We start from the raw sequence: 15049 nt of genomic DNA on the forward strand, positions 1-15049 counted from the left end.
TCCTGCATCACTGAAGTGAATGGGAGTTTTGCCACTGACTGCAATGGGTGCTGGATTAAGTCCATAGTGCATAAGAGAGTTAAAAAATGGTCCTATTGCTCCCTGTCCATCCACTGTAGAATACACTTCTATTACGGAGCCTCTGAATGTGGCATGGCTGAATAGATTAAAAACTATATATGTAAATGACAGACTTTGTGTTTGTTAGCAATAAAGGGAATATGCTAACACTGAATAATAATTCTCAGATCATGAAGGATTTGAATGGTTTTCTCTCGAATCTCCATGGGAAAATTAGCAGAATTAGAATCAGAGAATCAGAGAATAGCAGGGTTGGAAGGGACCTCAGGAGGTCATCTAGTCCAACCCTCTGTTCAAAGCAGGACCAATCCCCAATTTTTGCCCCACATCCCTAAATGGCTCCCGTAAGGATTGAACTCACAACCCTGGGTTTAGCAGGCCAATTAAGAGAATCTAGCTCTCTAATGTCATGGCATTTATTAAACTATTTAGGAAACACCACCTATTTTTGTCAGGTGGGATCACAAAATATTGAGTTACAAACATCATACTGATCTTTTAAGAAATTTCCCCCTTCTGTTCATTAATTAGATGTAACACATTAATAGAAAAATAACGCTGCACTTCTCTAGAGTCTTTCATCCACAGCTTAAAAATTGCTTTACAAACTTTGAACCAAATCCTTCAAGCCTTCTTTAGGAAAAACTGCCATGGATTTAAATGGGAGATTTGCATTAGTAAAGACTGTGTGATTTGGTCCATTAATTATTTAAGCCCTCAAAATAGCCTCTGAGATCTCTTGAGTATATAACTTGCACTATGTACAGTGTGTTAAGTTGGAACGTTTTGAGTAATGATTTACTTCCAATTAATGTTGTGTCCTATTTTGTTTTTTTCCCTTTCTGGAACCTTTGAAATGGAGGGTTCATCGTAAGTAAAGTGTGAACTGAATGAAAAATATAAATAAAATGGGGGAAATGAAGACAACCCCAAGAGGGGAGCAATGTGAGAGGTTGGGGGAGAAATGTTAAATCTCACCCCAGGAGACACAGTCTGGTTAAAAGTAATTAAACAGCTGGGTAGAGGAGATGAGGGATTTTTATGTGAAACAGAGTTAAACATGGTAGTTTCACCTGAGTTTCACTTCACATTTCTGGTGCAAACTCCAAGGGTCCAAACCCAGGTAATTCAAAATTAAAGGAAAGATTCTCACAAATCTCTGGTTTCAGAGTAGCAGCCGTAGAGCTTAGCTCAGTGCTCTCATGCAGTTACAAGAAATCACTTCAAAGGAATCCATATTCCATGGTGAGTAGCATGAGGGAGGTATCAAAGTAGAGAGAACTGAAATTGAGACTAGAAGTAACCTGGGGACCCTGGAGTAAATATTGCCCGCTGGAGGCTTCAACACACTAAGAAGAGCTCTGCTGAGAATAGCAGCCACTTCCCCTGACTCCCAAACCATGTGTGCTGCACCAGTGGCAGCTGGATCTCAAAGAACTAAAATTGTACCATTTATAAAAACCTCTACAATTTTTCCTTTTCTCACCTAAAAACTACATGAAAAATCCAGCTCCCAACTAGGCCCTGAATTATACAAACTAACACAACTGGACTTTAGTTAGAAACCAAACCAAGCTCCCCTAAGGGGGCCATTTGGGGATCTGGGGCAAAAATTGGGGATTGGTCCTGCTTTGAGCAGGGGGTTGGACTAGATGACCTCCTGAGGTCCCTTCCAACCCTGATAGTCTATGAAATTGTATGAATCTGTGTCTCATATTGTTTTAATCACAGAATCTGGCTTAGATGATTAGTAGTAAAATATCTGGGGGTAGCCGTGTTAGTCTGTATCCAGAAAAACAACAAGGAGTCCGGTGGCACCTTAAAGACTACTGTGCAGAGAAACGCGGGCGACGGCGGGCAGAGAGCTCCTCTCTCTCTTCCTGTCCCGTGTCACCTTCCTCCTCCACAAAGCTCCTTTGCATGCCCCCTGCTGTCCCCTTCCTTTCCTCTCTGGGCTCTGCCCCGCTGGGCAGCGCCTAGCGCGATGGGCCACTGCACCCTGCCTGGGTACCCCAGTGACCTGCTGTGGATGTGCCTTTCTCCCCTTAGCCCCCTTCCTTCCCCGTCGGCATGTCCCTGGCGCTCCACAGCCATGTTGCTCAGACATCAGCAGGACCCCTCCCTGTCCCCCCCGGCAAGTTAAATGCAGGGACCCTTCCTGGTGCCCTTGGCTGTGAGGTTGTTGGCCCTGTGAACACGGTCCAGCTTAGCCCCCAGTTATCCTTCCCCAAATAGATTTGTTGACCATTTTATTATCATACAGAAGCTGCCTGAGCAGGTTGCTTATTTGTTAGGTATTTCTCCCTCCCTCATGACCATTTCTATCTACTAGATCTAACCCACATTTTAATGTTCACCCTGGCCTTTTGTATGTTTATTCTGCAGACAGAATCATCTCCTTGTTACTTGCTCACTGTAAGAGTCATAAGGGCGAGGAATCTCCATCAGACAGATACCTGTGAGTAACTTTCCTGATCTAGAGGTTCCACATAGTTCTGCACTGGGAATGGTGCTGAGCTGTTCTGCTCCAGGGGGACCTGTACTCCTCCAGGGAAGAAGAAGGCTTCCTAGACTTCCTCAGTGCCCAGAAGGAGCCCAACCACTGCTACACCCTTTTAAGAGATGCAGCATATTTACTTTTGTGTGCTGATCCAGGGTGAAGTGCCAGAGTGGAGGGGGAGCAGACAGGGCAATTGCCTGCACTTATTGCACACCTCTCCTCATGCTCAGAGGGAAATTGAGAAAGCAGTTCCTGCTCTCCACTGAAAGCAAGGACTGCAACTGTGTCTGACCCTTATGTAGGTTGTGCAAAGGGGGGGGAGGTTCCTTGGGCTCTCCCCCATACTGTGCCCTTACGTTAAGGCCAGGCATAGATTGGCGCAGTATAGCTATGTTTTTTCTCACAGGCTATATAAAATATTCATGCTTTTTTCCAAGAAAAATAATAAAAAGCTTAATAAGAAAATAACTGCTTCAATGTATAAAATGGAAAAGCTTCTTTTAAAAAAATGTGTTTATTGCTGCAGTTATATAAAGAAGGATCAAATTCCTCCTCTTCTCCATCCCTATTATCTGGACTGGGCTGGATATGTTGGACAGAAAAGAAAGCTTTCATTTTGTTCAATGTGTTCATTTCCCCTAGTGCCAATTAGCACTGCATAAATTGCTGTGTTGTCATTTAGCAAGGTTGTTTTTGTTTTTAATATGCAGTAAGCCAGTCTGATTGCTATGTGACCCTGTGGCTGCCGACAGCTTCGGCTGAAAAGTTCTGGACTAAAACCATCAACAACTGCAAAGACCCAGTCTGGAATGAAACCTTCTACTACAGAATCCAGAGCCAGGTCAAGGTAAGGCCTTGAGAACTCTCTCTTATCTGTGCTCTAGAAAGTTCTCTCCTGCAGAAAGGATTATGGTAATGTTCCTAGCTGGCACAAGATGTGAAAATGACACATCTCAACTCAAAAGTTTGCCATCTTGCACCAGGCAGTGGAAGCCAAATGTATCAGTCAGCCACATACCTAGCTTTGGGCTGGGGAAAACCCGCATTACTTAGAGTTAGAAGATGTCTTTTCAAAGGTAGATGTTTCCGTCATTTCCTCATTCCTCCTCTCTCCCACCATACACTCTCTTTCTCTCTCCCCCCCTCTTTGCGCAATATTTTCCCCAGGAGTCCCTGCTTCCTGGGCTCTGTGAAAGCCAGAATGCAGAATTTCTAAGCTCCCTCATCTCCGTTCCCAGAACGTGCTGGAGCTGGGTGTCTACGATGAGGATGATGTTACCCAGGACGATCACCTCTTCACTGTGCGCTTTGATGTGGCTAAACTTCCACTTGGAGAAAGTGTTCTCATGTACTTCAAGTCTGACCCACAGGTGAAGTATGAAATAACAGGGAGGGCTGGGTGAAAGGGACGCATTCTCCTGGGTTTTCTGCCTACACTACTATTTGTAATGTATTACTCTTTTCCTTCCTGCATGTTGGATTGCCCACCCTAGTAGTCTGTCATTCTAACCCTCTGGAAAGGCCTCTTTGCTGGCACTTCCTCCATTACACTGAAGGGTTTTGCCTCCATGCTCTTGGGCAATGGAGGCTGGCGGAAGTGGGATGCTCTTTGCAAAGCAGTCTCTTCAATGAGTTTGCCGCCAAAGATGACCCTAGTGGAGATTATTCTTCCCTCCAACGGGTATCACTTGAAGTTCTCTGTCACAACTTGTTGGCACCAACCCAGCAATTATGAGGTAGTAGTTCTGAGATCTGGAACTGATACTAGACTGTATCTAGTACTAGTTTATGCATAGCTTATAATTATACACCGTGACACTAATTTTGGCACATGGCTACCTAAACAAGATGTTTAAATTGCACAGCTGATTACTTAAATTGACAAATAGCTGTATAAAGTCCTATTTAAAGTCACATCTGGAAAGTTGTGACTTTTTTAACAAGTTTCCTAAATGACCAATTGCAATGTAATATACAGCTGGTGTGAACGGGCAATTAACAGGAAAGCTTGGTATCAAGAGATCTATCAGGTATCTTATGTCCAAGCCACCTCACTGGCATTGGTACTATCAGTGCTAAGGTAAAGAGTATTGGCTAGGTAGGAGAGAGGAGAATATCCTTTGGGTGTTTATGTGGAGAATCTCTGTGTACTTTCACAAGGTCAAAGCAACAGGGGCATAGGACTATAGTATTTATATAAAGTATCCCCACATGGACACAAACAGTGAGAACAGCTCCTGTGTTGCAAAATAATGTCAGGTACGGTGGGTTGTTTTTTTTTAAGACTTGAAAAGATGAAATAAGCTGCATCTGCTGCAAAAAATTGAAGGTGACTTTGCAACAGCACTTTCTGTACTGGGGTCAGGTTTATACACGCAACAGGGCTTTTCTGAACGGGAAGCATTATCATGTTCAGGGGTTCTTAACGTTTTTCATATCATGGACCAAATCTATTGGAGAGATTGTCACATTCGCCTCCCAACATCTCAGTCATCATCCCATTTGCGATCCCAAAACACGCCTGAGAGAGCTACAACAATTGCTTATATGCAAAAGTAATAGTTGGAAAGAATGTAGGTATGTTTTTAGCTGTCTTTAATGTGATAAGTGTATTGTCCTTTTTAAAAGACTATATTAATCACACAGAATCCTTTCACTCTTCAGTTATCCATCTCCTCCCACTCCTTTGGACATGGTTTCCTGCCACTTGATCCCCTTCTTCTCCAGGCCCCATCCATGCTGCCCTAATTCTAGATTTCCTTCTACTCTGCTGCCCTGGGCATATTGCCAAGTGACCTTGTCCTCCTCTTCCACTGTTCCCCTGCATGTTTCTAAGGGATGTCTACACTTCAAGTTGGGGGTGTCATTCCCAGCTCTGTTTGAGCTAGTGCACTAAAGAGAGTGTACCTGCAGCAGGAAGAGCAATGGGAAATATCTCATCGTGCAACGAGTGTAGCTGAATGCAGGTTAAGTTGAACAAGCCTTTATTAAACACTTTGGACTGCTCTGTCCATGTGACTGAGTTGCTTTCAGCCTAATTCTTAGTATGACCTCCTTTCTTTTTGTCCTCTCAAGAACAGTCCCTTCAGGGAACATGGCCATCTGACTCCACTCCATTGGGATATAAGATGGGGTGGGATCTGAGTTACCCAGGAAAGAATTTTCTGTAGTATCTGGCTGGTGAATCTTGCCCATATGCTCAGGGTTTAGCTGATCGCCATATTTGGGGTCAGGAAGGAATTTTCCTCCAGGGCAGATTGGAAGAGACCCTGGAGGTTTTTCGCCTTCCTCTGTAGCATGGGGCACGGGTCACTTGCTGGAGGATTCTCTGCTCCTTGAAGTCTTTAAACCACGATTTGAGGACTTCAATAGCTCAGACATAGGTGAGAGGTTTTTTGCAGGAGTGGTGGGTGAAATTCTGTGGCCTGCGTTGTGCAGGAGGTCAGACTAGATGATCATAATGGTCCCTTCTGACCTAAATATCTATGAATCATCACACATGAGGGGCTAACTGCTCTGAATATGTACGTAGTGTCTTAGCCAGGCCAAAGCGACACTCTATTTTTAGCACACTAGCTCAATCAGAGCTAGTGAGAGTACGTCTCCTCGAGCTGGGAATCACATCCCCCTTCCCCCTGTTTGAAGTGTAGACACACACACCCTCAATCTCCTTTCCTACTAGCAGTCTGTCTACATTGCAGCTGGGTGATGTGATTCCCACTGCGGGAAGACAGGCTCATGCTTGCTCAGCTGAAGCTAGCATGCTAAATATAGCCATGTGGAAGCTGCAGCATTGGCAGCAGTTTGAGCTAGCCAACCAAGCTCAGACGTACGGGGTCAGGGAGGCTTGTAGCCCAGTCTGCGGCATCCACACTGCTATGTTTAGCAGGCTAGCTCAGCTCAAGCTAGTGTGAGTCTGTCTACCCACGCTGGAAATCACACCTCCCAGCTGCAGTGTAGACATATACTAGAAGACTTCCTTATATTGACAGCCTCTAGCTCCTCTCCCACTGATGGGTTGCAACTCCAGTCCTACTGGTGGCAGTGATCCCAGACAGCATCTCATTCCCCCCACCCCTATTAGGTAACAGCAGCTCCCAGTCGAGGAAGGCACGCTAACACCTCTTCTTCGTTCACAGCTGCTTTTACAGACATCCAGGCCCTTCTTAGCAATAAAGAGCCTTAGTGCTTGTGTAAAAGCAGCTAGAAGCGAGGAGGAGAAGCCAGCACCAAGTGAACTGACAGGTATCCGTGGACCACCACTAAGTGCTCCACAGATCACTAGTAGTGCATGGGACACAGTTTGAGAACCTATGTTATAATAATCACGTTAACTTTCTTTCTTCAGAGAAAGGAGGAGCTGGAGGTGGAATTCAGACTGGAGAATATGTAAGTAAAAGCCAAATGCTATAGAATCTGTAAGGGACAGAAGCAACAATTCAGAGACTAATGAATGAATCCATTTCATTGGCCCAGAATGCATCATTCTTTGACACTACTACTAATAAGCATAGTTTACAATGAGATTTATGGTATCTGTAATATCAAAGAATGGCGCATTCTGGGAGAATCATCAGTGAATCATGAACAGGCAGGAGAATTTCACAGAGGGGGAAGAATGATTAAAAAGCTAGTTAAGTTTTTTTCTGTGCTGAATACCCATTAAGGCGTGATTAGTGGGACAGTCTTCACCTGTATCTGGTATTAACTCAAATTTCATTTTAGCTTCATAGTTTGTCTTTGAGATAAATGGGGCAATATTGTTCTCTTAATGGTATCTGTTTTGTCTGGAATACTTCTTTTACATTTGGAATCTTGATCCAATGAAGCCAACTGTAATCTCACTTTAGTGAATGTCAGAAAACAGTCACATGGTGTGGCCCAGTAGGAAATATTTGTTAGCTTGATGACTCGAATGGCATGAGCTTTAGTGGTTGTGCCATGGCAAAGCGCTATCGGGGGACTTGCACCATGAGATTTCTAGAATTATCCTTTGTTCAGACACAACGCTTCCAAAATTTAGCACAAAACTAAGATAAGCCAGATAACAGTTGGGAGAAAAGTGTCTCATTAAAATATATTGCACCCATTACTAAATATGCACTTTTCATTTTGTTTCTAGTTCGGATCCCTCTGAAACCATCGTGACTAATGGAGTTCTAGTGGTAACTTTTATGTTCTGTTATCATCCCTGTCCTGTAGCAGTATTCATAATGCAGGTGAGATGAGGGTTGCCAATTTTGATTGGACGTATTCCTAGAGGTTTCATCACATCTTTAATTGCTGGAGGCTCCAGGACAATCCTGGAGGATTGGCAACCCTCAGTGGGACTAGAGAAACTGTGTGCTGCTTCGCAGTCAGCAGGGCAAGGCACACTCCTGCAGAGAGAGGCTGAGACTGAAAATAGATGTGATTTCCCTCTTAGTCATCTGACTCACACCCATCTCCTCCCGTGTATCATGTTTGGAGAGCTGTGACTGGAGCAGCTGCGAGACCCACCAAGCCAGCACTCCTACAATAATGCAGAGTGATTCCTTCTGGCAAAAATTGGGAGTGGTATAGTGGTGAGTTGCCTCACAGCCAGCATTCTCACCTTATTGCCTGCAGTGGGAGGCACTGATCTCTGTAAAGCTATGAGCTCCCCCACAGACATTATTATTCAGTCCCATCCTCTGACACTGTATGAAATGGTGGAGGAACAATTTGCTTCCCCATAGTCTGTTCCTATACCATTCCCCCAAATTACTGGCACTTAATAACAATAACACTTCCCACAAGGGCTTTGCTTGCCAGTGATACTGGTTCTTAGTAGTTTTCTCTCATTATTATTTTTTCTCCTGAATTAGTCCTTTGTGCCCCTCTCTGTATCCTGAGAATGCTGTTAGTTTGGCCTGCCTCACACTCTTCAGAGAAGCTGTGTTGTAAGTCACAACCACCCATCCTTTCTTACAGCTGATGACTACATATGACTCCCTACAGTTATTCAGTTTCATTCATAATCAGATAGCAAGGTCATTGTAGAACATTTGGTTTTCCTAGGGGCTGAGCATGTTGCCTACGAAGCATTCAATTTGTCCATCAACAGTAATACACTAGGATGGGAAGCAGAACCTCAGATCATAATATTCTCCATCATGAGTTATTTTATTGTTCTTCTCGGTTACAGTCTCGCAAAGTCTGCTGTTTGGAAGTCCAGGTGGATGAGAGGAAGAGGGAAAAGAAAAGGAAGCCTTCATCACGTGAGATTTTTGCTTCATTAACTGGCTATAAGTAACCAGATATTGATTCTACTATAGTGATTGGCCATTCTATGAACCATTAAAATAAATAAATGGAATAAAATAATATTTCCACATGATACAACTTTCTTAACACCAATTTTAAAATGAATAATCCTTTATCGGTTACATGGACTGCATCCCATACATCTGTATAGTGAACTCCTTTAAAGTAACACTAAAGCTGAGATTTTAATCACGGAAGGGTTAGAGTTATGATTCTGACAGCAACCTTAATTTTGTTCACTTGTGTGAGCTGATGTCCATTACAAAAGGCTTTTCATTAAATGATTACACAGCTTAAGGGAAATAACTCGGAATACAACATAGAGAAAAGAGTACAATTTCTTTGCTTTACATTGTGTTGAACTGTTTTCCAAATATTGAATCATATTGTCCAGTGTGGTATTAATTTAATGAGAGAGAAATCTATCTAGGGCAAATATTCAAGTGTGTAGAATTAATATTGATTTTATAACTAGAATTGTCTGACCTTTCTGTGATTAAAATCTCAAGCATGGTGTTATGTAATATTATTTTTACATATTCTTTCCTTTGTTTGTTTATTTAAAAAACATATTACAAAATCAGTGAAAACTTCCAGTATATTACCTCATAATGTCTCCTTTAGAGGCCTTTTTTACAGATTTAGTCTAAAATGTATTGTTCATTTTTATATTGTATTAGCACTGGGGTGCCCCATTGTGCTAGGCATTAAACAAACACACCTGTCTAAACTAGGGAAAAGGCTTGTTTAAAAACACTTGTTAGTTAAGACATTTTAATTAACATTATTTCTAAAACCCATTAAGCACTTAGGCTCAGATGCTCAAAGGTATTCAGGCCCCTAACTCCCTTTGAAATCAAGCACCTAAATACCTTTGGCCCTGGGGCTGATCATGACCATTTTTAAAGGTGTGAAATCCTTTCTATACTTAGTTTTAAGTAGTGTTTAAAAATGTGGTATTTTAGCTAATAGGTTGGGTTTTTTAAAAACACAACCATCTCTTCCCCCCCCTACTCTATATAAGACTATAGTAAGAGATAGCCTGCAGTGAAGAGTTTACAGTCACAATGGACAGAACAAAGGAAGGATTGTGATTCCCATTTTACAGCTCAGGAAATGAGGCACAGAGAGATTAAGTGACTTACCCAAGGTCACACAAGAATTCTGTGGCACAGCTCAGAACTGAACTGAGATTTACTGAGTACCTTAACTACAAGGTCACCTCAGTCAAACAGTTGTGTTGCTATGGAAATAACAGCCCTTAAAGAATTTTAAGGCAAAGTGTAGTAATACAAACCTTTTATTTATAAAGGAACTAAAGCTACGACAGACATACCTAGATAAATTGCTCCATTCATTCATGGAACCAGACCTTTTTTAGTACTATTAGTGATTATCACATATGGTTAAGGCTGCAATTCTTTCACAGAGGTCACGGAAACCACAGATTCTGTGACTTTCTGCAACCTCCATGACTTCCTCACAAGCTGGTGTGGCTGACTTCAGGGCCGCCTGGCCAGCTGGCCCCAGGGCCTGCTGCTCTGGCACTCCACAGCCAGCCGTACTGGCCGCTGCTGGAGTGACCTGGGCCAAGCTGCTCCAGCAGTCCCTGGGGCCAGCTGCACAGGCCCCTGCTTGGGAGGCCCTGGGCAGCTGGCTCCATGGACCCGCCTGAGCAGCCCCTGGTGCGGCTGGTCCTGCGGACTGCCCGAGCAGCTGTCCTGGGGGCATCCCCAGGGAGCATCTGAATAGTGGTCCTGTGGGCTGCCCCATGGCCAGCTGCACCAGCTGCTGCTGGAGGGACCCAGAGCCAGCTGCACCGGCCGCTGCTCAGGTGGTGGCTCCAAGGACCACTGGAACAGCGGCCGGTCTGGCTGGCTTTGGAAAGAACCTGAGCAGTGGTCCTGGGGGTTCCTTGGGAACCCCTGAGCAGCAGCATTCCTGGGGTGGCTGAAGCAGCCCCAGAAGCCATCCAAAGAGCGGTCCCCAGGAGCAGCGGCTGGGGGACAGTCAACCCCCAGCACTGGAGCAGGTCCTCCCAGCAGGGGCCCCCGAAGCAGCAGGGCCCCAGAAGTAGAGATTTAGTCAGGGGTATTTTTGGTAAAAGTCATGGACAGGTCACAGGCCGTTAGGGTTTTATTTATTTATTGCCACTGACCTATCCATGACTTTTACCAAAAATACCCGTGACTAAATCTTAGCCTTACATATGGTACATTAGTATAGATTTGCTCTATTGGAATAAAATAAAAGCAAATAAATGGTTCCCATATCTCATGAAACCCCATGTATCTGAGCCCCTTCTCGTGCAACTTGATTTTATCCTAATTTCTGTCAATATGTCTAGGGTAAATTACCTACCCCAAAATTTCCTTGATTACCCAACCCCTATTTATCTAAATATTATAATAGAATAATATTGCTCAATATGTGGTCTCTCTGAGCTCAGTGTAGAGAACTTCTAATCAATTTAATGAAGGTGGGTTTTTTTTAACACCCCTATTATGCTATGTTTCCAGTCCAATAATAGTAACTTCTGTGTGTGCTTTGCCTCATTCCTTTAGGGAAAGACATCTCCCTCACAGTGAAAGGATCCCATGAAGACACCCAAGACCTTACATTGGCCTCTGATCCCATCATTAGATCCTCATGTCCCCCTAAGTTTCACTATGTCAAGTATAAGCAGTCAGCATTGGATGTTATTCTACCAAAGCAGAAACCATATTACTCCTTTGTAAGTTATCATTGGCCTTAATAAACTTAGTAGTAACTTTAAAGAAACACATGATTAGATAGCAAAATTAATCTATCTTCACTTTACTCCTTGTGGTATAAACTTCTATGTATTTCTTCAGTGTAGCTGTTCCTATAATACAAAGGCAGACTCGGCAAATGTGGCTCTCAATTCACTTCCCACAGGAGAGAAAGTAACAATAGCAGAGGTGAGTGCCTATTGTTAACTCTTAGGAATAAACACTGATCCATATCTGGATTATTACCAGTGTAACAATAATGGCCTAGGTTGCCTCCTTCCTTGGAAACAACATCGGAAAGGGGATAGGAGGAGGAGGAGAATGAGGATAATCCCCTCAATGAGTTTTTCTGGCATTATCCCTATGGTGAAAGAGGTTAGGGAAATTTGATTTCAAAGGCAGGACCCCTTCCCACCTCCATGAATCTTGGGAGCCAGATCTCTGTCTGTCCCCCAGGGTCAATTGACTCTCCACGTGTTCTGTTGTCTCTGACAGTGGAGCTCCAGCTGTAGCCATGCAACCATAGTGCTCCGGAATGCAATCATTGCAGCCGTTGCTCCGGAATGCAATCTTGTATTTATGCACCTGGGATTGGGAGTTCCAAGATTCCAATCTCATTGCCCTGGGCCTAAGTGAATGGAAGACGGAGGACAATGGCTGATATAGCAGAGATCTCAGCCCAGTACACGGGTGCAGTTGCCTGAAAAGGCTGGGAAGTTGGGAACTCCTGATTTATTCTATGATTCTGAAATTTTATGGTGATTAACAATAGGCTTTATGATTGTGTAAACCCATGTTAAAGGGCCACAGTTACGTGATGTTGCTAAGAGCCAAAATTTAGCTTTCGAAAAGAAAACACACTACTACTCACAAAAACCCTGGATTCTACAAAATCTAATAGCTATAATGAGATTTTCATGATTAGCCAAGCGAGTCACCTTGAACTGTCATTTATTCCACCAGTTCTCAACCAGTACTTGCCTCTTCAGGCTTTCGTGAGTGACACTCTAAACACTCCATCCTGATCTTAATGATAAATCACTGTGCTAGGTCTTGGGGCACTGCCACTCATCTCCTCCTGTCCGGGAGGAGGGCATTCTAACTAGCCATGAAACTACATCACACACAGGTGCATGGGAGGAGACAAACACTGGCTAGTACCGCCAAGGTGTTCATCTGTTTAGAATGGCAAAGTCACTGGAAAATGCTGAGCAGCTTTACAGAGAATAAATGAGTGGTGTTGAATCCATATACATAGCATCTCAGGTTGGTGTCTGCATTGCTGAAAAGGGACAAGATAAAACTCACTCAAAAGCTGAAGGGAGGGGAAACCTTAAAAATGTGATGGCACTTAATGTATTTGTATTCTTGGTTTTCAGGATAAAAAATTTGATTTGTATGTGAAGGCTACAGACTGGTAAGAGATCTATCGTCTTTGGATGTTAATGATTTTATCAGCTGAATTCTGCTCTCTCCCTGTCTGTTTATAGAAAAAGTTTGCTTACTGTATGTCAACAATTTGTGCAAACAAATTAAAAGCACACAACCTTTAATTAATTTATATAGAAAGCTGGAACTTTATATATAAAAAGAACACGGTATATTCTGAACCCAATATTTTCATCAGTTTAATGAGACTCATGTATAAGATAGAAGTAGTGGCAGAGTTAGCAATTTGATATCTGTATTTGCCCTGTTGTGTTGGTATCCTGTTCAGCACAATCCATAATCTGTCATGATGCTGTTTAGATATAAAGTTGATCAGTTAGTCAGCAAAGCTTATTCTACTACAGCTCTCAAAAAGGCATTGGGCTTTAAATACAGCCACTGGTTTATATCTAAAATATAGCAGGATCCTTCAGAAATTACTTATAGGAATTAATTTCCCCCCCTTTTTTTTCTTGCTTCTCTCTCTCTCTCTCTCTCTCTCTCTCTCTCGTGCTCATGTTAAATCAGTTTGTCTATATAGGACTGTGGGAAAGACTTTTCTGTCAGATGGACTCTTTTTGAAAATGGTTGATTGTCTGCACTGTAAGTTCTAAAATTGGCTGTCAGTAACAACATGCAATATGTGTGCCTGTGGTTTTTTTCCTGGTCTGTGCTCCAGCTCAGAAGACCTAGACGTGCGCTTAGGGTTTGACTTGTGCACAGAGGAGCAGGATTTTCTGTGTAAAAGGAAGAAATGTGTTGCTGCTGCTCTGAAAAAGGTTCTCCAGCTAGAGGAGGACCTGCAGGACGATGAGGTACGTGCAACAGAATCCCAGATGTTCCCCCTCAGCTCAAATGAGCACTCAGCAACTGGACACCTAATGTGATACATTTACTATTATCAAAACTTCTGAATGGTCAGGAGGCCCTCGATTCAAGCAGTGGCCCTCTGATACCAGTATTCTCATCCATCACATCAGTAGACTTAGTTGTCTTATCCCTCCCCTCCTCTGTCTCCAACACGCTTGACTCCTTTGCCACACAAAGTCCATCCCAATAAACCTCAGCCATGGCTCATTCCAAAAATCTGCTTCCTCCTTTCCTGTTCCCATGTCACCAAAAGCCTGTGCATGAAGTATCATGACCCCACTGTCTTACTCCAATCACATTTGTTCTCTCTTTTTTAGTTCTGTCACAGTCCTGGTCAAACAATACTACTTTTGTCTCATTGACACCCATGCCCACAATTCCTGTCATTCATTTGTTACCTTTGGCTTCCCTAAAATCTTCCCCCATTCTGCACCCTCCTTTCTTTCCATGAAAGATCCTGTCAATTTCACCAAACAGAAAATTGACACAGTCCTCCATGATCTCTGTCCTCCTTCTTCTTACTTGCCCCATCACCTTCTACTACCCTCTTCTTCCTTTCCTGACTACTCTCTCTACCAATCTCAGCAACTTCATCTCCTCCCGACTCCGACCTTTCCTTACTATCACCCCTCCTATACTTCTTCCTTAACCTATCACTGTGCTCTAGCTACTTTCCGTCACAATATAAGTATGTTCTAGTCTTTATCCATCATAAATGTACTTCTCACCACCTGCCTCTCTAATGACTGCCCGACCTCCTTTCCTCTTTCACCTCACAAATGACAGAATGCACCATTTACATTTGTTGCCCTGAATTAAATTTTCTTCTGCTTCATCTTGCATCCCATCCCAGCTAGTTATAATTTCTCCCTCCAGCAAAATTGCTCGCACTCAAAGATTTAATAATGTCAAAATCTCAGGCTCTACTCCATCCTCATCCTCCTTGTTCTCTCCAATGCTTTTGACACTATTCATAATCATCTCCTTCTTGACATTTTCCCTCCCTGAGCTTTTGTGATACTATCCTCACTTGGTTCTCTTCCTGCCTTACTATTTGATTCACTGTACCTCTTTCTGTATGTCTGTTTTGTCCCCAGGGAAAGAACCGTTCCTCTTTTTGTGTTCGTACCAA

General features: G+C 43.2%; 1 protein-coding gene across 1 annotated transcript in view; it reads left to right on the forward strand.

Moving 5' to 3' along the window:
- LOC102937553 (cytosolic phospholipase A2 epsilon) overlaps positions 1–15049 on the forward strand; it is a 39392-nt gene that overhangs the window by 2386 nt on the left and 21957 nt on the right. Inside the window, exons 3-12 of the mRNA XM_007055802.4 lie at positions 2467–2539; positions 3292–3428; positions 3820–3951; positions 6930–6970; positions 7704–7746; positions 8748–8820; positions 11431–11600; positions 11722–11808; positions 12999–13036; positions 13727–13862. Of these exons, the coding sequence (XP_007055864.2) occupies positions 2467–2539; positions 3292–3428; positions 3820–3951; positions 6930–6970; positions 7704–7746; positions 8748–8820; positions 11431–11600; positions 11722–11808; positions 12999–13036; positions 13727–13862 (930 nt within the window). The remainder of the gene's footprint in view (positions 1–2466; positions 2540–3291; positions 3429–3819; positions 3952–6929; positions 6971–7703; positions 7747–8747; positions 8821–11430; positions 11601–11721; positions 11809–12998; positions 13037–13726; positions 13863–15049) is intronic.

Source organism: Chelonia mydas, chromosome 6, assembly GCF_015237465.2.
Source record: "Chelonia mydas isolate rCheMyd1 chromosome 6, rCheMyd1.pri.v2, whole genome shotgun sequence".
Classification (NCBI taxonomy): domain Eukaryota; kingdom Metazoa; phylum Chordata; order Testudines; family Cheloniidae; genus Chelonia; species Chelonia mydas.